The following is a 27,459-nucleotide window of genomic DNA, read 5'->3' on the forward strand; positions in this document are numbered from 1 at the left end:
GGTATTTCAGGTCGTAACATGGATGACAGGGTGGGAGTACACATGGTATTGCATAGGACGTAACTCTACCTGCGTTCGTTTAGATAATGAAATTGGACAATCGCTCACAAAAAACAGACAGCGCTAACCATAGTACTCTAGTGTAGTGGTTCTCAACCTGGGGTACTAGTACTCTGTACTGGCTCATCCACATGGGCTACTTGGGAAAACTCATAAGAACATACAGTAGGCTTAATGATCACTTGCACATGAGGGGGTGCATTGTGAAGGGGTACTTCGGGCAGATTGTGCTATTTTGTATCCAATTCATATAGCCAGCCAGAAGAAAGGCACACAGACACCCACATTTCAGTTTTTTTTAATCTTTAGTAAAAGATATAAAACAGTGATGACAAGCATTGACAGGACAGTCACAGCCACACGTTTACTGCTCACAGAATAACTCTCTCAGACTGAATGCACAAAGGGATTGTAAAGTATAAATGCGTTGTAAAAAGTTGTATTTTGTGTAATGAAACAATATTCCAATGCCTGTATGTGCCTAGCTGGGCACAATCTCCTGAGACCAGAAAGCTAATGACTTCTCTCTATAAAGTCCGTAGTTGGTAGATCATGATGCTTGCAACACCAGGGTTGTGGGTTCAATTCCCATAGTGTAGCAGTACAAAAAATGTTCGTTGTGGATAAGTGTGTCTACTGTTTGACAAAAAATGTAAACGTAAGTTTGGCCACACCTCCCCCCTGTTCTCTGGGCAATAAAAAAAGCTTTTAGGCGCCCTTCCTTTACTTCCTAATGGCACATCAGTAGGCTAAATAATAGCAATATAGCCCTTTTAATGCAAAACACGTCAAAAATCTGAAAGGGCGTTCCGTTGGTGTTTCCTAGTGCTTAATGAGTGATGTTGATTGTTCTAGAACAGGAAATGTGGTATTTCCTGTCTGTTCTGTTCTGTTCCGTCTGAGAGAGGCTCTGATCCTTGCCTTATAGAGATTATTAAGCAATTTCATCTGTGAATAAAGGATTGTTGGCGTCGTGTGGTCGTTGAAATTTACTGTAAGCCCGGGCGGGCAACGGCAGTTACCTGGAAAGGATTTATCTCTCAAATGAAGAGATGACAGGAAAGGACAGGACAGAAAGAAAGGACAGGAAAAGACAGGAGAGGACAGACAGGACATGACAGGGACAGACAGGACAGGAGGTAAAGGACAGAAAGGACAGGACAGGGACAGACAGGACAGGAGGTAAAGGACAGACAGGAAAGGACATGGCAGGACAGGACAGATGGTAAAGTACAGAAAGGATAGGACAGACAGGACACGAGGTAAAGGACAGAAATAACATGACAGGGACAGGACAGGAGGTAAAGGACAGAAAGAACATGACAGGGATTGGACAGACAGGACAGGAGGTAAAGGACAGAAAGGACAGGACATGAGGTAAAGGACAGAAAGAACATGAAAGGGATAGGACAGACAGGACAGGAGGTAAAGGACAGAAAGTACAGGACAGGAGGTAAAGGACAGAAAGAACATGACAGGGATAAGACAGACAGGACAGGAGGTAAAGGACAGAAAGTACAGGACAGGAGGTAAAGGACAGAAAGAACATGACAGGGATTGGACAGACAGGACAGGGGGTAAAGGACAGGAGGTAAAGGACAGAAAGAACATGACAGGGATAGGACAGACAGGACAGGAGGTAAAGGACAGAAAAAACAGGACAGGAGGTAAAGGACAGAAAGAACATGACAGGAGGTAAATGACATGGCAGGACAGGAAAGACAGAACAGAGCAGGAGGCAGGATCCGTGCTCAGGGTTTTAACAGCATATGGTGATGACTGAATCATACAGTACAGTATGTACAGGCGTGTGAAAGCTTCTAAAGGTCTCAGGGTAATAATAATCAATATATACTTCTGGGCCTTGTTTTCCAGTCACTTAACATTACGATGATCGTACCAACTTCTTAAGTTTCCCAAACAAGCACTCACTAAGTGCGTTGCTGCTCTCGGATCAGCTTACTCCATTCAGATATTACCTAAACATTCTAATTATTCCACAATACTGACAACGGATCAGCTCCTAGAGATATTACCAATGGCTGCAAATAGGCTATTGAGGCGACTTATTATGCTTACCCAATAATAATGCATTAAATCACAGATTTGGCACATCATTGTGCACATGTTGTCACACATCATGAACCACCTTCAGGCAAAAATGACAGACAGTAGCCTAGTCACAAAATATAACTCTATTGATTGAACATGACATCGATTCAATATACAGTTGAAGTCGGACGATTACATACACCTTAGCCAAATACATTTCAATTCAGTTTTTCACAATTCCTGACATTTAATCCAAGTAAAAAATTCCCTGTTTTAGGTCAGTTAGGATCACCACTTTATTTTAAGAATGTGAAATATCAGAATAATAGTAGAGAGAATGATTTATTTCAGCTTTTATTTATTTAATCACATTCCCAGTGGGTCAGAAGTTTACATACACTCAATTTGTATTTGGTAGCATTGCCTTCAAATTGTTTAACTTGGGTCAAACGTTTCGGGTAGCCTTTCACAAGCTTCCCACAATAAGTTGGGTGAATTTTGGCCCATTGCTCCTGACAGAGCTGGTGTAACTGAGTCAGGTTTGTAGGCCTCCTTGCTCGAACACGCTTTTTCAGTTCTGCCCACAAATATTCTATAGGATTGAGGTCAGGGCTTTGTGATGGCCACTCCAATATCTTGACTTTGTTGTCCTTAAGCCATTATGCCACAACTTTGGAAGTATGCTTGGGGTCATTGTCCATTTGGAAGACCCATTTGCTACCAAGCTTTAACTTCCTGACTGATGTCTTAAGATGTTGCTTCAATATATCCACATAATTTTCCTACCTCATGATGCCATCTATTTTGTGAAGTGCACCAGTCCCTCCTGCAGCAAAGCACCCCCACAACATGATGCTGCCACCCCCGTGCTCCACAATAGGGACGGTGTTCTTCGGCTTGCAAGCCGCCCCCTTTTCCCTCCAAACATAACGATGGTCATTATGGCCAAACAGTTCTATTCTGTCAGACCAGAGGACATTTCTCCAAAAAGTACAATCTTTGTCACCATGTGCAGTTGCAAACCGTAGTCTGGCTTTTATATGGCGGTTTTGGAGCAGTGACTTCTTCCTTGCTGAGCAGCCTTTCAGGTTATGTCGATATAGGGCTCGTTTTACTGTGGATATAGATACTTTTGTACCTGTTTCCTCCAGCATCTTCACAAGCTCCTTTGCTGTTGTTCTGGGATTGCACTTTTCGCAACAAAGTATGTTCATCTCTCGGAAACAGAACGTGTTTCCTTCCTGAGCGGTATGACGGCTGCGTGGTCCCATGGTGTTTATACTTGCGTACTATTGCTTGTACAGATGAACGTGATATCTTCAGGCGTTTGGAAATTGCTCCCAAGGATGAACCAGATTTATGAAGGTAAAAAAAAAAAAATCTGAGGTCTTGGCTGATTTCTTTTGATTTCCCCATGATGTCAAACATCGAGGCGTTGAGTTTGAAGGTAGACCTTGAAATACATCCACAGGTACACCTCCAATTGACTCAAATGATGCCAATTAGCCTATCAGAAGTTTCTAAACTCATGACATCATTTTCTGGAATTTTCCAAGCTGTTTAATGTTGCTTAACCACAAGAAGAGTAGCTGCCGGCTTGGTAGCAGCTAATGGGGATCCTTGATAAATACAAATACTCCTACATTTGAGATATCACTAAAAGATTTAAGAACCCTTTTTTGAACTGCAAAGAACCATTGAAGGGCTCAAAGGGTTCATTGGGTCAGTATGGTGTCGTGGAAATTCAGTACTGAGAGAGACTTTTTCATTTCTTCAAACAATCATCTTTATTTAATATTGGTTAATTATTGCAATAATCAAACCGTTGACCTCACACTCTGAAGTGTGTTGCTGAGTGCTTAACTGATAATGAAAAAACAAATGTTATATAGGACCTAAAATGCTTAATCAGCCTGGTTCCAACCTTCCCATAAGCCACCTTGGTTCATGTCCTGGTTATCAACACGAGATTATGTTTTACTTCCAACCTGGCTAAGTTTCCCAGATGCCAGGAAGACGAGATAATGAGTTATTGTCCTAAACTCTTCCAGGCGATCTCTATCTCGGGTCACACACACCACATCATGTCTATGGAATGCCAGCTTTTAGGTTTTTATCACCAAGTCATTGTCAGCTCAAGCTATCTCTAGCAGACTAACTGCAGGAAGCTAGAGTGGAAACCATCTCTTTACAGAAACACAGAATTAAACAGAACAAATGTCCCATTTGTTAAGTATTAATTGCTAACTATTAATATTAAACAAATCAGGAAAATATGTAATTTTTGTATCACAATGGTTCCACATAGAACCATCACCCTTCCCAAAGAACCCTTGAGGAATCCTTAGTTTTTTGTGTGTACGAGGGATTCAGACCACTCGTAGAGCAGCCAAAATGCATCGTTAGATGCAAACGAAAACCGAGATGACTACATTAAAAAGATAGGCCTACATACAGTAGGCTACATGGGCCTATATAGGCTATTTCAATTACAGTTGAAGTCGGAAGTTTACATACGCTTAGGTTGGAGTCATTTAAACTCGTTTTTCAACCACTCCACAAATTTCTTGTTAACAAACTATAGTTTTGGCAAATCGGTTAGGACATCTCCTTTGTGCATGACACAAGTAATTTTTCCAACAATTGTTTCCGGACAGATTATTTCCCTTATAATTCACTGTATCAAAAATTCCAGTGGGTCAGAAGTTTACATACACTAAGTTGACTGTGCCTTTAAGGCAGTAACCATTCTACATAAATGTAATTCTGTCATTTTTTATTAGGATCGCCATTAGCTAGCGTTACGGCGTTAGCTAATCTTCCTGGGGGCCAACACCAATTAACAAGATATTACAAACAACCACAAATCAAGACTTCAAACATTCAACAAGTAAACAATACAGACAATTAAAATACCTGACAGGAAACACATTTAACATTCAGTTGATGGTTTCTACTTCCTGTCCAGTCATATGCTCTATCGCATTAGATGTTCTTTTATTTTTTTCTTGAAGGTGGATTTGCGATCAAGAAACAGACTACAGTGTCAAATCTGCTGAATTGGAGATTCGCTTCTTGAATCGGGGCTACAGCGCTCAGGTCCTGAAAGATTCAGGTATAAGGGCCAGACAACTTGACAGAGAGAACTTGTTGCGAAGGGGAGCGCCTCGTGATGCATCAGAGAGTGTACTTTGTTACAAAATGCAGCACTGAAGCAGAGAACATTAAAATAATAATTAAAATGAATTGGGGAATCATCCAAAGTGATACACTACTACACCAAGTCTTCCCTGAGCCACCAGTCATAAGCTTTAAGACATGTCCTACCCTAAATGACAAATTAGTCCACAGTGTCATGACGCTGCCCTCTTTGGGTACAGCAAGCCCCACCCCCCTCTCCCTGCCTCTCCCTGCCCCCTACAACTAGGCTGCTGTGGTCAGAGAGGTCGTAAATTCCTGGAAGAGGTTGTCTCTATACTGTGTGCATGAGGAGATAGAGTGAGCTTTCATAGAGAACAAAGGAATTTCTTCCACCTCACAGAACTTGAAGTCCGAACAACATTTACGTTCTGGAGAAGGTATAAAAGATCGGTAAAGAATCCAGCTACGACCAGGTCTGTTTGTTACATCTTGGGGAAGCTCATGGGAGACGGTGCGGCCACATTACCATAACGCTGTTTATATAATAGCCTCATATGAGGTTTACATCTAATTGTTGTATAAGATGAATGAGTGAGTATGATACTGTTTATAAAAGTGTGTAATGTGATTTTGGACTGTTTAATGAAGGAAACTCCAATTCCCTTTGAGTTGAACTAAATCAGAAGACCGCCCATGACCCCAGTTAGGGTCAGGCATCCTGGGACAGCCCTTTTCTGCAATTCTGAATAAAACCCAACTTTGAGAAATTCTCAGCAGACCAGCTTACCTCGATAACGAGAGGGCCAAGGTTTGAGACCAGACTGCTGAATCTTTTAACTTCTCTAGGATATGTGGGACGCTAACGTCCCACTTGGCCAAAAGCCAGTAAAAATGCAGAGCGCCAGATTCAAATATATTACTATAAAAATCTAACTTTCATGAAATCACACACACCAAATTAAAGCTACACTTGTTGTGAATCCAGGCAACATGTCTGATTTCAAAAAGGATTTACGGCAAAAGCACACCAAAATGATTATGTTAGGTTACTACATAGCCACAGAAAAACACAGCCATTTTTCCAGCCAAAGAGAGGAGTAACAAAAATCAGAAATAGAGATAAAATGAATCACTAACCTTTGATGATCTTCATCAGATGACACTCATAGGACTTCATGTCACACAATACATGTATGTTTTGTTCGGTAAAGTTCATATTCATATCCAAAAATATGAGTTTAGGCGGGATGCTACTGTCTCACTTGGCAAAAAGCCAGAGAAAATGCAGAGCGCCAAATTCAAATGAATTACTATGAAAATTACTATAAAAATCAAACGTTCATTAAATCACACATGAAAGATACCAAATTAACGCTACACTGGTTGTGAATCCAGCCAACATGTCAGAATTCAAATATGCTTTTCGGCGAAAGCAAACGATGCTATTATCTGAGGATAGCACAATAGTAAACAAAGACAGAGAAGCATATTTCAACACTGCAGGCGCGACACAAAACGCAGAAATAAAAATATAATTCATGCCTTACCTTTGACGAGCTTCTGTTGTTGGCACTCCAATATGTCCCATAAACATCACAAATGGTCATTTTGTTCGATTAATTCCGTCGATATATATCCAAATTGTCAATTTATTTGGCGCGTTTGATCCAGAAAAACACCGGTTCCAACTTGCTCAAACGTGACTACAAAATATCTCAAAGGTTACCTGTAAACATTGCCAAAAAATGTCAAACTACTTTTGTAATACAACTTTAGAAATGTTTTAACGTTAATAATTGATAAAATTGAAGACGGGATGATCAGTGTTCAATACAGGATTAAAACCAACTATAGCTAGCTTTCTGGTCACACGCTTCTATCTAACAGGACACTTCATGTGACTCTCGTTCAAGATGGCCGTACTTTTTTTATTACACAAAGGAATAACCTCAACCAATTTCTCAAGACTGTTGACATCCAGTGGAAGTGGTAGGAACTGCAAGCAGGTCCCTTTGAAATCTGGTCTCCCAATGAAAATCCATTGAAAAGAGAGTGACCTCAACAACAAAAAATCTGAATGGTTTGTCCTTTGGGTTTCGCCTGCTAAATAAGTTCTATTATACTCACAGACATGATTCAAACAGTTTTAGAAACTTCAGAGTGTTTTCTATCCAAATCGAATAACAATATGCATATATTATCTTCTGGGGGTGAGTAGCAGGCAGTTGAATTTGGGTATGCTTTTCATCCAAACGTGAAAATGCTGCCCCCTATCCTAGAGAAGTTAACCATACCACGTGGTTAACCTCTTAGACTATCGATACCGACAGAATAAGAACAAGTCTTTGATATTAATTACTAGTATGCAGCTAGGAATTCGGTATCATTGAACGCGAAGAACGACAACCGATGAAACATCCATTCTACAACAACACGAATGAATGTCACTCTGAACTACCTACGAGAGAGAGAGAGAGAGGACGGAAACTCTCCAACAGAAACTAACTTTTCAACAGCGATCAAGACGACACACTGAGCGAAAATATATTGATTGATTGCAATTGTTCCCGAATGAGTGAGCGTTCATGTGCAAAGGATTAGCATTTCAATTGTTATAATAATTAACTCTGTAGTGACTTCTCAGTCGAACCCTACTTCCCTTTGGTCTAACAAGCCACCATGCCGGTTTAGCCAACGAGGGCACATTCTCCTATAATTTCTTGTAACCATATTTACTTTGTTTGTTTGTTTATGCATTTCTGTGAATTACTTAGTAATAAATAAATGATTTAAGACAATTGATGTATGGATGACTCATAGTGAAGACTGGGTTCGTGCAGATAACCAACAATTTACGACGTTTGGAATGAGACTGTCACGTTCCTGACCTGTTTTCCTTTGTTATGTATTTGTTTTAGTTGGTCAGGGCGTGAGTTGGGTGGGTTGGTCTAGGTTTGTTTTTCTATGTTGGGATTTTTGTGTTTGGCCTGGTATGATTCTCAATCAGAGACAGGTGTGTATCGTTTGTCCCTGATTGAGAGTCATACTAAGGCAGCCAGGGTTTCACTGGTGTTTTGTGGGTGTTTGTTTCCTGTGTCAGTGTTTGGGCCACACAGGACTGTTTTCAGGTTAGTCACGTTTGTAGAGTTTCGTAATTTGTAGTGTTTGTTGTTTGTTCATTAAAACATGAATACCTACTACTCCGCATCTTGGTCCGATCCATGCTCCTCCTCGTCTGAGGAGGAGAACGACTACGACAACCTTAACAGAAACACCCACCAAAACAGGATCAAGCGGAGTGGAGAAGGAAGGCAGGAACAACAACAATGGGGAAAAGAGGAATGGACTTGGGAGGAGATCCTGGACGGTAAAGGACCCTGGGCAGAGCCAGTGGAGTGTCGCCGCCCCAAAGCGGAGCTGGAGGTTGTATGAGGCTAAAGCAAGGCAGAGCGGCTGGAAGCCTGAGAGGCTCACCCAAAAATGTCTTGGGGGGGGGGGGCTAAAGGGGAGTGTGGCGAAGCCGGGTTGGTTACCTGAGCCAACTCCCCGGGCTTACCGTGGAGTGAGAGGGCGTCGTACTGGTCAGACACCGTGTTATGCGGTAAAGCGCACGGTGTCCCCAGTACGCGTGCTTAGCCCAGTGCGGGCTATTCCACCTTGCCGCACTGGGAGGGCTAGGTTGGGCATCGAGCCGGATGTCATGAAGCCGGCCCAACGTATCTGGCCTCCAGTACGTCTCCTCGGGCCGGCGTACATGGCACCAGCCTTACAGGTGGTGTCCCCGGTTCGCCTGCATAGCCCAGTGCGGGTTATTCCACCTCGCCGCACTGGCAGGGCTACGGGGACCATTCAACCTGGTAAGGTTGGGGAGGCTTGGTGCTCAAGAGCGCGTGTCCTCCTTCACGGTCCGGTATATCCGGCGCCACCTTCCCACCCCAGCTCAGTACCACCAGTGCCTACTCCACGCACCAGGCTTCCAGTGCGTTTCCAGAGCCCTGTTCCTCCTCCACGCACTCTCCCTGTGGTGCATGTCTCCAGCCCAGTGCCTCCAGTTCCGGCACCACGCACCAGGCCTACTGTGCGCCTCAGCAGGTCAGAGTCGGCCGTCTGCCCAACGCCGCCTGCGCTGCTTGCCTGCTCAGCGCTGCCCGAACTGTCTGCCTTCCCAGCGCTGTCTGAACTGCCTGCCTGCCCAGCGTGGTCTGAACTGTCTGCCTGCCCAGCGCTGCCCGTCTGTCCCGAGCCTTCAGAGCCGTCCAGCCAGGACCGGCCAGAGCCGTCCAGCCAGGACCGGCCAGAGCCGTCCAGCCAGGACCGGCCAGAGCCGTCCAGCCAGGACCGGCCAGAGTCCCTCAGCCAGGACCGGCCAGAGTCCCTCAGCCAGGACCGGCCAGAGTCCCTCAGCCAGGACCGGCCAGAGTCCCTCAGCCAGGACCGGCCAGAGTCCCTCAGCCAGGACCGGCCAGAGTCCCTCAGCCCGGAGCTGCCGTCCCTCAGCCCGGAGCTGCCGCCCCTTATCCCGATGCTGCCCCTTATCCCGATGCTGCCCCTTCATTTAGGTGGGTTTAGTTGGAGGGTGGTCATTGGGAGGGGGATACGGAAGCGGGGAGTGACTATGGTGGGGTGGGGACCTCGCCCAGCGCCAGAGCCGCCACCGTGGACAGACGCCCACCCAGACCCTCCCCTAGACTTTGTGCTGGTGCGCCCGGAGTTCGCACCTTAAGGGGGGGGTTCTGTCACGTTCCTGACCTGTTTTCCTTTGTTATGTATTTGTTTTAGTTGGTCAGGGCGTGAGTTTGGTGGGTTGGTCTAGGTTTGTTTTTCTATGTTGGGATTTTTGTGTTTGGCCTGGTATGATTCTCAGAGACAGGTGTGTATCGTTTGTCCCTGATTGAGAGTCATACTAAGGCAGCCAGGGTTTCACTGGTGTTTTGTGGGTGTTTGTTTCCTGTGTCAGTGTTTGGGCCACACAGGACTGTTTTCAGGTTAGTCACGTTTGTAGAGTTTCGTGATTTGTAGTGTTTGTTGTTTGTTCATTAAAACATGAATACCTACTACTCCGCATCTTGGTCCGATCCATGCTCCTCCTCGTCTGAGGAGGAGAACGACTACGACAACCTTAACAGAGACTAACGTGAGGTAAAGTAAATAATTCATTAATTAAGACGACGAATTGATCAGATATGAAAATATCTGAAAAGTTATTTTAGGAAAATTATAACTTTGTAATCTGAATATTTTCCTTGGTGCCCTGACTTCCTAGTTAATTACAGTTACATGATTAATCAGTTTATTCGCATAATAATAATTACAGAGAGTTATTTGATAAATAAGTCTTTAGTTTAATGATGCCAAAGACACGACAACAGCTATCTTCCTGGTGACTCTCAAAAAACTTAGCTAGACCACAAACCCAAGGGCTCTTTTAAATGCAACCAGTGCAGAAATATTGCACAGAAAAAGTTGTTGACACAGCTTCTAAAATGGAGTATCAAGTTAAGCAGTTAATTAACTGCATCGGACAGATAAAGACGCGTTCAAGACCGCTTAGCGGAACACAAGTACGCCATACGGGTAGGCAATGAAAACTACCCCTTGGCAAGGCACTATAAGTCATTACACCATGGTAACCCTGCCTCCCTACAAGCTATGGGTATTGATCATGTTCCGGCCTCTATTAGAAAAGGGGACCGTCTTAAACTGTTAAACCAAAGGGAACATTTTGGGATTTACCAACTACAGGCCACTAAGTACCCGGGTTTAGTCCGGGTAGCAAATGGTTAAATATTTAACTATCTGCATTGACCCTTTTTGCACTAACTCTTTTGACTCATCACATACGCTGCTGTTACTGTTAATTATCTATCCTGTTGCCTAGTCACTTTATCCCTACCTGTATGTACAGTACACATCTACCTCAATTACCTTGTACACCTGCACATGTCACGATCGTGCGGCGGATTAACGGACCAAAATGCAGCAGTTGGAAAATAAGCCATCTTCTTTTATTATACCACGAAGATGAACACGACACAAAAACACTTTAACAAAACAAGAAAACAACAAAACGACCGTGAAGCTACAAACGTTGTGCACATACAAACAGGCTACAAACGTTCTTACATAGACAATTACCCACAACCAATGAGAGCCTATGGCTACCCTAAATAAGGCTCCCAATCAGAGACAACCGAAATCAGCTGTCTCTAATTGGGAACTCATTCAGGTAACCATAGACTCTCCTAGATAACTAACCAACATAGACAACGCTAGACATATACACTCAACACAAAACCATATACTCCACCCCATAACCCCTTTACCAAATAAACACCCAAAACCAACAAAAACATAAACATTCCCCATGTCACACCCTGACCTAACTAAAATAATAAAGAAAACAAAGAATAATAAGGCCAGGGCGTGACATAACCCCCCCCTTGAGGCGCGAACTCCGGGCGCACCATACACAGTCTAAGGGAGGGTCTGGGTGGGCTCCCCTCCACGGTGGCGGCTCCGGCTCTGGTCGTAGTCCCCACGTCACCACAGTACCTAACCACCTCCTAGGCTTCCTCCAAACGACCCCCCTCCACATTAACCCCATTGCATTAAGGGGGAGTTCCGGACTAAGGGACAGCTCCGGACTAAGGACCAGTACCAGGGTAAGGGGCAGTACCAGGGTCAGGGGCAGTACCAGGATAAGGGGCAGTACCAGGGTAAGGGGCAGCACCAGGGTAAGGGGCAGCACCAGGGTAAGGGGCAGCACCAGGGTAAGGGGCAGCTCCAGGGTAAGGGGCAGCTCCGGACTGAGGAATGGCAGCTCCGGACTGAGGAACGGCAGCTCCGGACTGAGGGACTGCAGCTCCGGACTGAGGGACGGCCCATGGCTGGCTGACAGATCTGGCTGCTCATGGCTGGCTAACGGATCTGGCTGCTCATGGCTGGCTAACTGATCTGGCTGCTCATGGCTGGCTAACTGATCTGGCTGCTCATGGCTGGCTGACGGATCTGGCTGCTCATGGCTGGCTGACGGATCTGGCTGCTCATGGCTAGCTGACGGATCTGGCTGCTCATGGCTAGCTGACGGATCTGGCTGCTCATGGCTAGCTGACGGATCTGGCTGCTCATGGCTAGCTGACGGATCTGGCTGCTCATGGCTAGCTGACGGATCTGGCTGCTCATGGCTAGCTGACGGATCTGGCTGCTCATGGCTAGCTGACGGATCTGGCTGCTCATGGCTGGCTGACGGATCTGGCTGCTCATGGCTGGCTGACGGATCTGGCTGCTCATGGCTGGCTGACGGATCTGGCTGCTCATGGCTGGCTGACGGATCTGGCTGCTCATGGCTGGCTGACTGATCTGGCTGCTCCTGTCTGGTTGGCGGCTCTGGCAGATCCTGTCTGGTTGGCGGCTCTGGCAGATCCTGTCTGGTTGGCGGCTCTGGCAGATCCTGTCTGACGGACGGCTCTAGCGGCTCCTGTCTGGCTGGCGGCTCTAGCGGCTCCTGTCTGGCGGACGGCTCAGTGGGCTCATGGCAGACGGGCGGCTTTGCAGGCTCATGGCAGACGGGCGGCTTTGCAGGCTCATTGCAGACGGATGGCTCAGATGGCGCTGGGGAGACGGATGGCTCAGATGGCGCTGGGGAGACGGATGGCTCAGATGGCGCTGGGGAGACGGGCAGTTCAGTCATTGCTGTGCAGACGGCAGACTCCTGCCGGCTGAGGCGCACTGTAGGCCTGGTGCGTGGTGCCGGGACTGGTGGCACCGGGCTGGGGACACGCATCTCAGGGCTAGTGCGGGGAGCAGCAACAGGACGCACAGGACTCTGGGGACACACAGGAGGCTTGGTGCGTGGTTTAGACACTGGTGGTAAAGGGCTGGAGACACGCACCATATAGCTAGTGCGTGGAGGAGGCACTGGTGGTACTGGATTGGGGCGGGGAGGTGGCGCCGGAAATACCGGACCGTGCAGGCGTACTGGCTCCCTTGAACGCCGAGCCTGCCCAACCTTACCTGGTTCTATGCTCCCCGTCGCCTGACCAGTGCGGGGAGGTGGAATAACCCGCACCGGCCTATGTAGGCGAACCGGGGACACCATGCGTAAGGCTGGTGCCATGTACGCCGGCCCGAGGAGACGCACTGGTGACCAGATGCGTTGGGCCGGCTTCATGACATATGGCTCAACGCTCAGTCTAGCCCGGCCGATACGTGGAGCTGAAATGTACCGAACCGGGCTATGCACGCGTACAGGAGACACCGTGCGCTCTACTGCGTAACACGGTGTCTGCCCGTACTCCCGCTCTCCACGGTAAGTACAGGGAGTAGGCGCAGGTTTCCTACCTGACTTCGCCACACTCCCTTTAAGGCCCCCCCCAAGAAATTTTTGGGGTGTACTCACGGGTTTCCAGCCTTGTCTCCGTGCTGCCTCCTCATATCGCCTCCTCTCGGCTTTCGCTGCCTCCAGCTCTTCACGAGGGAGGCGATATTCTCCAGGTTGATCCCAAGGTCCATCTCTTTCCAATTCGTCCTCCCAACTCCAGAGATCCTGTGTAGGTAGGTCCTGTTGCCGCCTTCCATGCCGCTTGGTCCTATGGTGGGTAATTCTGTCACGATCGTGCGGCGGATTAACGGATGCAGCAGTTGGAAAATAAGCCATCTTCTTTTATTATACCACGAAGATGAACACGACACAAAAACACTTTAACAAAACAAGAAAACAACAAAACGACCGTGAAGCTACAAACGTTGTGCACATACAAACAGGCTACAAACGTTCTTACATAGACAATTACCCACAACCAATGAGAGCCTATGGCTACCCTAAATAAGGCTCCCAATCAGAGACAACCGAAATCAGCTGTCTCTAATTGGGAACTCATTCAGGTAACCATAGACTCTCCTAGATAACTAACCAACATAGACAACGCTAGACATATACACTCAACACAAAACCATATACTCCACCCCATAACCCCTTTACCAAATAAACACCCAAAACCAACAAAAACATAAACATTCCCCATGTCACACCCTGACCTAACTAAAATAATAAAGAAAACAAAGAATAATAAGGCCAGGGCGTGACAGCACATCGACTCGGTACTGGTACCCCATGTATATAGACAAGTTATTGTTACTCATTGAGTATTTATTCCTTGTGTTATTATTTTTCTACTATTTCTCTTTACCCTCTGCATTGTTGGGAAGGGCCTGTAAGTAAGCATTTAACTGCTAGTGTTCACCTGTTGTTTACGAAGTTTGTGACATAAAAGTTCATGTGATTTGAATTGAGAAGTTGAATCAAGTGAGCTACCGCTGGAACAGCTGGGGGTCCTTGAGGAGAGAATTAATAACCATTGACTGATTTAGTAATTGCTCTCAATTGACACAAGACACCATCATTGGCCATAGTCATTTATAATATGTAAGGGAATAGCACAACAAATTAGATAAACTGGAATGGCACTCATTCATGGTCGCACAAATAGAGCTGTGCGCAAACCCCGCCTTAAAATATTCTAATAAGCCACCTCCTCTACATTATTATCACTAAAAGAGCAAATAACCCTTTTACGAACTGTAACCATTGAAGAGCTCAAATGGTTATTTTGGTCAGTTTGGTTCCACATAGAAACATCACCCTTCCCAAAGAACCTTGAGGAACCCTCATTTTTTAGTGTATATGTGATTTTGAATGTACAGAAAACCAACCATAACTGCCATAATCTGCCACATCTACAGTTACAGTTGTATTATCCACTTTGCAGGCCATCAAAAATGTTTAATATATGTAAGGAGCATATATTTTGTTTCAGATATCATATTTCAGTGCCAGCAGCATGCCACTGCTGGCTTGCTTCTGAAGCTAAGCAAGGATGGTCCTGGTCAGTACTTGGAAGGGAGACCAGATGCTGCTGGAAGTGGTGTTGGAGGGCCAGTAGGTGGCACTCTTTCCTCTGGTCTAAAAAAATACCCCATTGTTCAAGGGCAGTGGTTGGGGACATTGCCCTGTGTAGGGTGCCGTCTTTTGGATGGGATGTTAAACAGGTGTCCTGACTCTCTGTGGTCACTAAAGAACCCATGGCACTTATTGTAAGAGTAGGGGTGTTAACCCTGGTGTCCTGGCTAAATTCCCAATCTGGCCCTCATATCATCACGGTCACCTAATTATCCCCAGTTTGTTGCTGTAAATGCGAATGTTCTCTCAGTCAACTTACCTGGGAAAATAATGGTTAAATAAATATTATTACAGCTTCTCTATAAATCAGGTTATAACCACATTAGTCCACCTGTACCACATCATTTGCCAGATTAAATTTGGATCCCATTGACAAAACAATTATCTCATTGTTTAGTAGAGCTCTGTTGTCACAGTGTAATAGCTTCCAGTATATTATCGTTAAAAAAAGCACGATACATTGTAGGTTACAGCTGTAATGTGTTGCAAAAAATAATACTTACTCAGAGGAATCTATGAAGTATATTACAAGGGCTCCGATGCTGAGGGCAAAGACAAGCACCACCTGAAGAGGAGAGAGAGGAAAAGTTGGTCTCTAAGCTTTGCACTATTAATAAAGACTATTTAATGCATTCAATGTTATTAAGTAACACACTGAGAGGTAACATAAAGGTCCCAGTAATTAGCCTTCTCTGGGGATATCACATTTATTGAGGCAGATAATATGTTAATTAAAGCTGGAATACAGAGCGGTGAAACTGCCACGTCCGTTTCACCGAATACTGTTTTATCCCTCTGACATCATTGAACATGCAATAGAACAGTAGAGTATGTACTACAATTTTTATTTTTACCACAATGCTGGATGCTCATTTCCTCAAAGCAATAACAAGTGTGCCTCTGGTGGCCAGTGGTGCTGTTTTGCCTATCGCAGAACTCAGCTTTAAGGCCAAGGATAAATCATTCCTAACTGGCACTTTTAGAATATACATAGTGAGTAGCTACACATCACATCATCTCATTCTGACAGGGTTATAAAAGAGAGTGCTAGGCTACAACTACACCCAGGAACACACACACACACACACACACACACACACACACACACTAGCCTAGCGCAAAGGGAATACACACAAACACAGAGAGAACTGTAAATAGAGCAGTATGCTACACCCTAGCTGAAAGGGAATACAGCACACAGAACTGTAAACAAGAACTTGGCTCATCATGTCAATACAGTGAGATGAGGCGACAGTATAGCGGGGGATAAACAGAGATACAGCGAAGCCTTGAGCCTAGTCATATAGCTAACACAATAACAAAACAAGGGCATTGAGTGACACCCTCTCTCTCTCTGTCTGTCTAATAGGGGAGGGCCTTTGAATACAATTGAACATGTAGTCTATCTAAAGCCTGCTCCCAGATATGTTAGTACTGTTAAGCAACATTTATGGTTGATGTTATGCCTAGTGTTCAGGATTACAAGGATCATGGGAGTTGACTAAACAAAAAAAACAGATCTAGGCTCACATTGGGAGAGACTACAGATTATTGATGCACTGTGCAGAAATCGCTCCACCATAGTTCGCCTAATTTCAGTTTGTGACATAACAAGCAAGTATACTGTAGTGTAGAGAATCATTGTAATGACTACTCTGTTTGTATTCTGCCATATTCTCAGTCACCTTGCCATGGTTAAATGCGGTGGTTCGCGCTTTCAGTTATGCGCGAATTCTACCATCTATCCACGGTTTCTGGTTAGGGTAGGTTTTAATAGTCAAAGTGGGTAAACATCTCCTATACACTTCTTGATGAAACCAGTAGCCTCCTCAGTGTACACGTCAATATTCTTCTCGGAAGCTACCCGGAACATATCCCAGTCCACGTGATCAAAACAATCTTGAAGCGTGGATTCCGATTGGTCAGATCAGCGTTGAATAGTCCTTAGCATGGGTATTTCCTGTTTGAGTTTCTGCCTATAGGAAGGGAGGAGCAAAATGGAGCCGTGGTCAGATTTTCCTAAAGGAGGGTGGGGGAGGGCCTTGTATGCATCCCGGAAGTTGGAGTAGCAATGGTCGAGTGTTTTTCCAGCGAGAGTACTGCAGTCGATATGCTGATAGAATTTAGGTAGCATTTTCCTCAAATTTGCTTTGTTAAAATCCCCAACTACAATAAATGCAGCCTCAGGATATATGGTTTCCAGTTTACATGAAGTCCAGTGAAGTTCCTTGAAGGCTGTCGTGGTATCGGCTTGAGGGGGATATACACGGCTGTGACAATAACCCAAGATCATTCTCTTGGGAGATAATACGGTCGGCATTTGATTGTGAGGTATTCTAGGTCGGGTGAACAAAAGGACTTGAGTTCCTGTAATGTTATTACAATTACGCCATGAGTCATTAATCATGAAACATACACCCCCACCCTTCTTCTTCCCAGAGAGATGTTTATTCCTGTCGATGTGATGAACTGAGAATCCATATGGCTGGACCGACTCCGACAGTATATCCCGAGAGAGCCATGTTTCCATGAAACAGAGTATGTTACGATTCCTGATGTCTCTCTGGAAATAAACCCTTGCCATGATCTCTTCAACTTATCCAGGGACTGAACCTTAGCGAATAATATACTCGGAAGAGGTGGGTGGTGTGCGCGCCTCCTAAGTCTGACTAGAAGACCGCTCCAAATTCCTCTTCTCTGCCGGCGGAGGTCGTTCAAAACTCTGACGCAGTTGTCATGTCAACACATCTGTCAGTGCTGCTGTGAACCACATCACAAGAGACATGCCAAACGGAAAATGTATATATTATTGATGCAACTTCAATGTTGTTTGAGTTGCTTTGTCTATCACCAAATTAGCTTGAAATTATTTTACTGCAACATTGCTCACCGCATCCAAGTTGCTTGAAATATGTGTTCCAAATAGCTGTCAGTCAAGGCAAGCTCATGAGTATCAGCTCCCAGCCCGCTCAGCCTTTTCTTTTCAAACTTCCCGGTAGTTAACCATGAGAGAAAAAATAGTTTTCAGAATGACTGTGCAGGCCCTTCAATATCCAGTAACTCACTGGCAGTTTAACTGTCAATATATTATTGTAAAATGCACAGTAATGTACTTGCAACTAGTGATGTTATGTATCAAAAATTAAACATGAATGTCCCCGTGCTCAACTACAATTAAGTTACTGGAGAATTCACAGTAACCTCTTACCAATGCAGCTCTTGATTGATACTATTTACAGAGATTGTAGAACAGAGTGTATACAAATGAGGTGCTCCACCTTCATGAACATAACAATAAAACCACTTAAACGGGTACACTTCCACAAACACGGCATATTTTAGACCATGCCCCCAGATATGCTAATGAAACGCCCCCAGCACATTGCTCCATCCAACATTTCAAAGTGCAGTGAAAGTAAGGTAAACAACAACGTCATTCTACAACAATAACACCTTTATCAACTGTAAAAAGTGTATTTTTACTGCAACTCAGTATATGGTAACTTACTGTCAAATTACAGGTAATTTTTAACAGTATGTGCCATAAGCAAATCTGAAGTATCCTATTGTAACGGAATTCATCCTCCTCTTCGTCCGAAGAGGAGGAGCAGGGATTCCACCAAAACGCAGCATTGTGAAGTGACATTATATTTATTATAAACAAGACAAAAAAACGAACTATACTTGATACTAAACAAAATATCAAAACAAATGTAGACTGACCTGAACGTAAGAACTTACATGTAACGAAGAAAGCACGAACAGAAAAAAAACAGACTACACAAAAGAACGAACGTACAAACAAGCCGAGACAGTCCCGTGTGGCAAACACAGACACAGGAGACAACCACCCACAACAATCAAAGTGAAAACACCTACCTTAATATGGCTCTCAATCAGAGGAAATGAAAACCACCTGCCTCTAATTGAGAGCCATATCAGGTCACCCTTTAACCAACATAGAAACACATAACATAGACTACCCACCCAAACTCACGCCCTGACCGTCAAACACATACAAAATAACAGAAAACCGGTCAGGAACGTGACACCTATATGTATAACTGTAGAACCTGTCATTGGTTCTAACTGGAACCAGAGTGTTCCTCATGAAAGGGTTCTAAATTAAACACAAAAGGGTTTCCCTACTTACAGGGACAAATCAAAGGGTTCTACATGGCATCCAAAAGGGTTCCCCCATAGGAACAAATGACAGAATGTCTATTGGTTCTAATGTTTTAACAATCTTTATCACACCCACAGATCCAGTGGTGTAGCAGGAAAGTCAGGTGGCTGGCAACCAAGAAGTCGTGAGTTTAAATCCCAAGTGAGGTTGACTCCAAAGTAATCAGAATTTTGCTGGTCTGCAAAACTCCTCCCATCATTGTCATATTTCCCAGCATGCTGTGTTGCAGTTACATTTTTTGAATTGTTTGGTTTCAATATCTGTGTTTTTGCATGTAGACTGATTGATAAATTAAATCAATTAATTTATCTTATGCTACACAAAGATAAACAACATACATTTTTCTAAACTAATCCAATTTGTTAGGCTACTTATTGCACCCTTTACTGAAATGGTTGTTCCAGTTTAGATGGTTTAGGTCCTCACCACCTTTCTAATCCTGCTAGTCATTCTGAATGCAGATTGCGTATGTCCACTCTGGCTGGAAACATCACTTTGCTAGTCAGTATAATATTTTTTGATGCTGGTTTTGCTTTAGCTGATGCTGGTCACATCACCAGTGTCCAAAACACCGCAGAGGCTAGTTATGGGGAAACAAAGCGTCCTAAAGCATTGAGCATTTCCAGACAATTATGTCACAAATAGGTTCATAATGCAAGGCTTTGATCAACACAGTGTACACTATTGGCACCTGCTGATCAAAATCATTTAGAGCAGTCAAAGTATTATAGACAACGTCCCACACCCCATAGCGCCTGCACAGGATAGCATTTTTGTCTTCTGCCAAACCAATACCAAACCAATCAGGTGGCTGTTTGAAAGGCATTGATCACGTGCCTCTGATAAAATTTTGCAGGCATTGGCACACTGATTAGAAGTATGCCTCAGAGCTGTGGTATCAAACATAACATCACTAACGACGGCGGCTTACCAGCAAAAACACAACAAAGGATGATCTGCCAGCATAACAAACTAGACCATGCTGGTCTGACCAGCATCCGACCAGCACGGACCATGCCGTATGGGCCTTGGTCAAAAGTAGTGCCCTATATAGAGTGCCTTTGGGACAGAGCCGGAGAGTGGCTTGGGGTAAACTGAGAGAGCAAGCAGTCAATTGCAGAAGAAACGGTGATACCCAGCACCACTTAGCATATTTAAACCAGTCAAATAAGGCCAAGAATTGGACAAGATTTGAGGGAAAGCCCTCTTATTAATTGCGTAGTCCATTGGCAGGAAAACAGGGAAGAAGGAAATCAACTTGATGAGACTGATAATATAGCTTTTTGAAGCTCTAGGTATATAAATAAATGCTTTTTTATTTAACTATTTTCCCTAAAGTATGAAATGCGCCCACAACATTAAACGTTATTAAAAATCCCATTAGGGACAATAATAATCTTATTTCTTCTTAAAAGAGTGGGGCAGTCCCACAGTGTATTAGACAGGACAAGAAAGGTAGGAGGAGAGTGGTAAATAGCAGTGGATCGGATTCAAACCCACGCCGCGCAGGTACATGTATTCTGAAGGCAGCGGCTTAGACCACCAGGCCACTATCAAGCATATTGTCATTGCTACAAAATGAACAACACACATTCCTTATTAAATTAAAACCGCAGTGCATTTAATGTGGTCGGGGCCAGTACACTACAGTACTGTAATCCTGAGAAGCACAGATGAGATAAAAGCATCAGAAGTTAACTCCTCTCAGCATCCAGACCCGGGTTCAAATCTTCAAAAATGTTATAGTATTTATTTTAGACTGCCAGGTGGGCGCGGTCTGCACTTTTGAATGCTTTTCTATTGGTTCCATTCCAACATACAAGCTCTATCAAGTACCACTTTAGTATTTGAACACACCTCTGACATGCCACGTTTTACATAATGTTGTACGAAGTAGCAGTGACCCTACCTGCCTTTGTCTATTTAGTAAATGACAGCCTGAACCAGCAGCAGCCCTAGCCATCCATAATAGATTAGTAGCTCAGAACTCATTAATTTCCATGATGATGTGACATTGTATTGTCAGTGTGTCCATTGACGTCTCCCATGATGAGAAAACACCTTCATGAATTTTTTATTTCCTGTCCTTAGCTTCCTTTTTAAAAGCAGAGCTGGGGATTTCTCTCTCTCTCTCGCGCTTTCTCACTGACTCTCTCGCTCACTCACTCACACTCTCTCTCTCTCTCTGTCTCTGAGCAATCCAATTTAGAAAAAATGGCAGCCAGAGACAACACCCCGAAACCCACAAGTCATAATAAAACCAAATGAGAAACAGATGTAGTATTGGCAGTCAGGTAGATGTGCCAACTCACTCATTCTGTAACAAGACGAAACAATATCTACAAAGTTTGTCAATGAGGGTCTATGGCAGCCTGTATCATTTATGTTTGTCATTATTAATCATTACATAATCATGCATGGTCAAACCTGCCATCTTCAATATAGTGGTGGATGGGCCACCAGAAGTTGATAGATTGGTGTTTCATTTACGTCATTTAGCAGACGCTCTTATCCAGAGCGACTTACAAATTGGAAAGTTCATACATATTCATCCTGGTCCCCCCATGGGAATTGAACCCTGGTCCCCCCGTGGGAATTAAACCCACAACCCTGGCGTTGCACGCGCCATGCTCTACCAACTGAGCCATACGGGACCACAAGTCAAACCTCTTGTTTCCACAAGAGGGCCCAGTTGGCTAGTTCATCCTTAATCCTATGGGCCCTGGTCAAATAAAGTGCACTACATAGTTGCCATTTGGGACACAGCTTAGCATGTACCCCTTTACATACTAAGAAACCTGCCTAGAAAAGTAATATACTGTAACAGATTTACACTCATTATCCTGGTTTCACATCTGTGCTCTTATGTTCATTGTCAAACTAGCACAAAACTGATGGGGGACCAGGCTAGATTTGTATGAGGATACAATGGGCTTTCAGAAACAGAAAGTTTATGCACCTGATTCTTGATATACATTTAATACACACTTGATATACATTATATACAACTGTCTTGTGTATGTAAATGAGGAAAGCCAGCTAGATAACATGAACATGTTTTGTACAGCTACAGTAGAAGACTACAGTATACTCCAAGTCACTATTATTCGAGGCACAAGTAAGTATCAAGTCACAAGGTCCGAGTCTCAAGTTGAGTCCCAAGTAGATTGGGTCAAGACTCGAGGCAAGTCCAAGTCGTGCATTCTAAGAGCAAGTTAAGTCGAGTCACAAGATTTCAAGTCTCAAGTCAAGTAAAAAAAAGAATAACTACAAATATTTGTCTATTTATTGAGGCTACCAGACATCCCTTTTCATTATTTTGTCTACAACACATTTTGATTAAACTATGTAATTGTAAAATATGAACCTATTTACAGGTCTTAGTGAGCCAATGGTTAAAGAGCCAAATCAAACAAAATATACACTGGCAACAGCCCAAAAGACATAGCCTCTGTATCAGGCTTAACTTGTCCTATCTGAACAGACACAGATAGAGGGCAAGACTGTACAGCCTCCCTCTGAGAAACCAAATTGAATCTGTCTAACAGGAGCTCAAATAGGTAGGCCTAAATAATATAAGCACTTGGCCCCCAGGACCATACAATTACCCAATTAGCAACTACAACCAATAAACTGGTTGTTCAATGTAAAAGGCAATTCCCACATCCATTGTTACATTGGCACATTCATTTTATTCAGACATAATTATTTGTAATGATATTTCAACACCATACATGATGGGACAATCATTTTCTCTTTCTCAATGTTATGACTCCAAAGCATTCGATGGGCACTGAGACGGGTGCGCACTCCTGTTACGCACAACAAAAATGACAGAGACAAAGACACAGACACACGGAACCACGACCTAACCCGGATAATATGAACAAAGGAAACCACAAATTGAATTAAATAAACAGAACTTCTACCTCATTGGTCTTGCGAACGTTCATGTGCACTATAAATATCGCGCCCACTCAGAGCAGGCTAAGAAATGGTTGGCTAAATGTGTCGTAGGCCTATCAAAGATGAAACAGAAATGTCTACGTGTTGCAATAAACGGTACCCGGACGGAGTGATAGATTTAGATTTACCACACAGGGCCTATGCTTTCAAAGGAGTGAAAGCAACAGCAAACATTTCAACAAGAGAAAAAAGCTCTCTTCACTGGCGGGAGTTCAGAGAGCGACGAGAGTCTTCGCCACAGTAATAATTAACTTTAACAACAAATTGCAAATGCAAGCTTCATAAATAAATTATCCGTTTCAAGCAATTGTTAGGCGTACATACGAAAAGACCAGCAGGCCTATGCTAGTAAGTGTTGCCCCATTGCTGGTCAACTTGCAAAGTAAACAGTTAATATTATTGATCAAACTATTTTTAGAGCTGCATATTTAATTATGGCAACCCTCTCTACCTACAATTTGACATTTGTGCTGCACCCAATCCCATAGCTGTAAAGCGAATCAGCAATCTGTTCGCCAGCTCACCCGACCTGTGTTGATTGACAGTTTTCTGTTTATTTTATAAGGGCTATGCTGCGGCTACTGTCTCTGGCTGCGTGGAGAGTAATCCACAGAGACTCTGTGCCACAAAATGAGTGACAAAACATTACAAAACCTGTCCAGATAATTTCAAGTCATCAGTCTCAAGTCGAAGTTGAGTCCCGAATTGAGGCTCCAAGTCAAATCATTTAATTTTCGGTCAAGTCTCAAGTCAACAACTCTGCTACGCATGCTGGTATTTTCTACTACAAATCAGACTGATTTCCACAAAATACCCTGTATGAGGAAACATTTATATTCAATGCGGATGTATAGGCTACAATGCTTTCTACTTGCTCTGGTTTACAGACAAGTCCTACTCTTCACTGAACAAAAACCATCAGAAAGACAAGGAGTGCGTACCAAATGGCACCCAAATCCGTGTCCCAAATGGCACCCTATTCCAGGTCCCCTGGTCAAAAGCAGTGCACTATATAGGGAAAGGGGTGTCATTTGGGACAGAGCCAAGTTGTACTGTATCCCTACACCATGATTCAAAACACATGCAGAGCATTGAGACACACTCACGTTCATAAATAAACACCAAAGCACTATTATCCTGAATTAAACCCCTCGGTAGGTTTGACTTGCCCATTTTGAAATGATCCTTTCCTATGATAATGCTTTCCTCTATAGAGCCCTGATAACTCCTCCAGTCAGAAATTGGTGAACACGCATACACAAACAACACACTCATTAGCCTCTGGGTCTGTGTGAGATATGACTCTAGGCCCACTCTGTATTAATAACAAGCAGGAAAGAGACAATGAACAGGGAAAAGAAAGGGAACAAGGAAAAAGACAGGGAACAGGGAGAAAAACAGCGAACAGGGAAAGACAGTGAACATGGAAAGAACAGGGAAAAGAAAGGGAACAAACAAAGACAGGGAATCGGAAAAAGACAGCTAACAGGGAAAAGACAGGAATCAGGGAAAAGACAGGGAACATGGAAAGAACAGTGAAAATAAAGAGAAAAGGGAAAAGACAGGGAACAGAGAAAATAAATGGAACAGGGAAAAAGACAAGGAAAAGACAGGGAACAGGGAAAAGACAAGGGAACGGGAAAAACACAGGGACCATGGAAAGAACAATAAAAAAAAAGGGAACCGTGAAAATAAAGGGAACGGGGAAAAGACAAGGGAACGGGGAAAAGACAAGGGAACCGGGAAAAGACACGGGAACCGGAAAAAGAGACGGGAACCGGGAAAAGACAAGCGAACCGGGAAAAGACAAGGGAACCGGGAAAAGACAAGGGAACCGGGAAAAGACAACGGAAGAGGGAAAAGACAGGGGAAGAAGGAAACGACAGGGAAAAGACAGGGAACAGGGAAACAACAGGAAAAAGACAGGGAACAAACAGGGAACAGGGAAAAGACAGGGAACAGACACGGAACAGGGAAAAGACAAGGGAAGAGGGAAAAGACAGGGAACCGGAAAAGACAGCGAGCAGGGAAAGATAAGGAAAAAGACAGGGAAAGAACAGGGAACAGGGAAAAGACAAGGAACCTGGAAAAGACAAGGGAACTGGGAAAAGACAAGGGAACCGGGAAAAGACACGGGAACCGGGAAACGACACGGGAACCCGGGAAAAGACAAGGGAACCGGGAAAAGACACAGGAACCGGGAAACGACATGGGAACCGGGAAAAGACACGGGAACCGGGAAAAGACAAGGGAACCAGGAAAAGACAAGGGAAGAGGGAAAATACAGGGAACCGGAAAATACAGTGAACAGGGAAAGAACAGCAAAAAGACAGGGAACAGGGAAAAGACAGGGAACAGGGAAAAGACAGGGAACTGGGAAAGAACAGGGAACCGGGAAAAGACAGCGAACAGGGAAAAGACAGGGGACATGGAAAAGACAGGGGACAGGGAAAAGAAAGGGGACAGTGAAAAGACAGGGAACCGAGAAAAGAAAGGGGACATGAAAAAGGCAGGGAACAAGGAAAAGACAGGGGACAGGGAAAAGAAAGGGGACAGGGAAAAAGACAAGGAAAAGACAGGGAACAGGGAAAAGACAGGAAACAGGGAAAAGACAGGGAACAGGGAAAAGAAAGGGGACAGGGAAAAGAAAGGGGACAGGGAAAAGACAGGAAACAGGGAAAAGACAGGAAACAAGGAAAAGACAGGGAACAGGGAAAAGACAGGAAACAGGGAAAAGACAGGGAACAGGGAAAAGACAGGGGACAGGGAAAAGAAAGGGGACAGGGAAAAAGACAAGGAAAAAACAGGGAACAGGGAAAAGACAGAGAAAAGACAAGGAACCGGGAAAAGACAAAGGAAAAGGGAAATAACATGGAAAAGACAGGGAACGGGGAAATAACATTGAAAAGACAGGGAACAGGGAAAAGACAGGGGACAGGGAAAAGACAGGAAACAGGGAAAAGACAGGGAACAGGGAAAAGACAAGGAAAAGACAGGGAACAGGGAAAAGACAGGAAACAGGGTAAAGACAGGGGACAGGGAAAAGAAAGGGGACAGGGAAAAAGACAAGGAAAAAACAGGGAACAGGGAAAATACAGGGAAAAGACAGGGAACAGGGAAAAGACAGGGAACCGGAAAAAGACAAAGGAAAAGGGAAATAACAAGGAAAAGACAGGGAACAGGGAAATAACAGGGAAAAGACAGGGAACAGGGAAAAGACAGGGAACAGGAAAAAGAAAGGGGACAGGGAAAAGAAAGGGGGCAGGGAATAGACAGGGGACAGGGAAAAGACAGGGGACAGGGAAAAGAAATGGGACAGAGAAAAAGACAAGGAAAAAACAGGGAACAGGGAAAAGACAGAGAAAAGACAAGGAACCAGGAAAAGACAAGGAACCGGGAACAGACAAAGGAAAAGGGAAATAACAGGGAAAAGACAGGGAACAGGGAAAAGACAAGGAAAAGACAGGGAACAGGGAAATAACAGGGCAAAGACAGGGACAGGGAAAAACAGGAAACATGGAAAGAACAGCGGAAATATTGGGAACAGGGAAAAAGACAGGGAACGGGGAAAAGGAAAGGAACAGGGAAAAGACTAGGATAAGACTGGGAACAGGGAGAAGACAAGGAAAAGACTGGGAAAAGACAAGGAACGAATAGGGAACCGGGAAAAGACAGGGAACCGGGAAAAGACAGGGAACCGGGAAAAGACAAGGGAACCGGGAAATAACAGGGAACAGGGAAATAACAGGGAAAAGACAGGGAACAGGGAAAAGACAGGGAACAGGGAAAATAAATGGGACAGGGAAAAGAAAGGGGGCAGGGTAAAGACAGGGGACAGGGAAAAGACAGGGGACAGGGAAAAGAAATGGGACAGAGAAAAAGACAAGGAAAAAACAGGGAACAGGGAAAAGACAGAGAAAAGACAAGAAACCAGGAAAAGACAAGGAACCGGGAACAGACAAAGGAAAAGGGAAATAACAGGGAAAAGACAGGGAACAGGGAAAAGACAAGGAAAAGGGAAATAACAGGGAAATAACAGGGAACAGGGAAATAACAGGGAAAAGACAGGGAACAGGGAAAGGAACAGGGAAATAAC

General features: G+C 44.3%; 1 protein-coding gene across 12 annotated transcripts in view; it reads right to left on the reverse strand.

Annotated features, from left to right (window-relative positions):
• The window catches only part of LOC129861258 (calcium-activated potassium channel subunit alpha-1-like), a 343,498-nt gene that overhangs the window by 221,355 nt on the left and 94,684 nt on the right, over positions 1–27,459 (reverse strand). For all 12 annotated transcript variants that reach the window (XM_055932559.1, XM_055932515.1, XM_055932524.1 and 9 more), the window contains exon 3: positions 15,715–15,776. In XM_055932559.1, the coding sequence (XP_055788534.1) occupies positions 15,715–15,776 (62 nt within the window). The remainder of the gene's footprint in view (positions 1–15,714; positions 15,777–27,459) is intronic.

This window comes from Salvelinus fontinalis, chromosome 1 (assembly GCF_029448725.1).
Source record: "Salvelinus fontinalis isolate EN_2023a chromosome 1, ASM2944872v1, whole genome shotgun sequence".
In the NCBI taxonomy this organism is placed as follows: Eukaryota; Metazoa; Chordata; class Actinopteri; order Salmoniformes; family Salmonidae; genus Salvelinus; species Salvelinus fontinalis.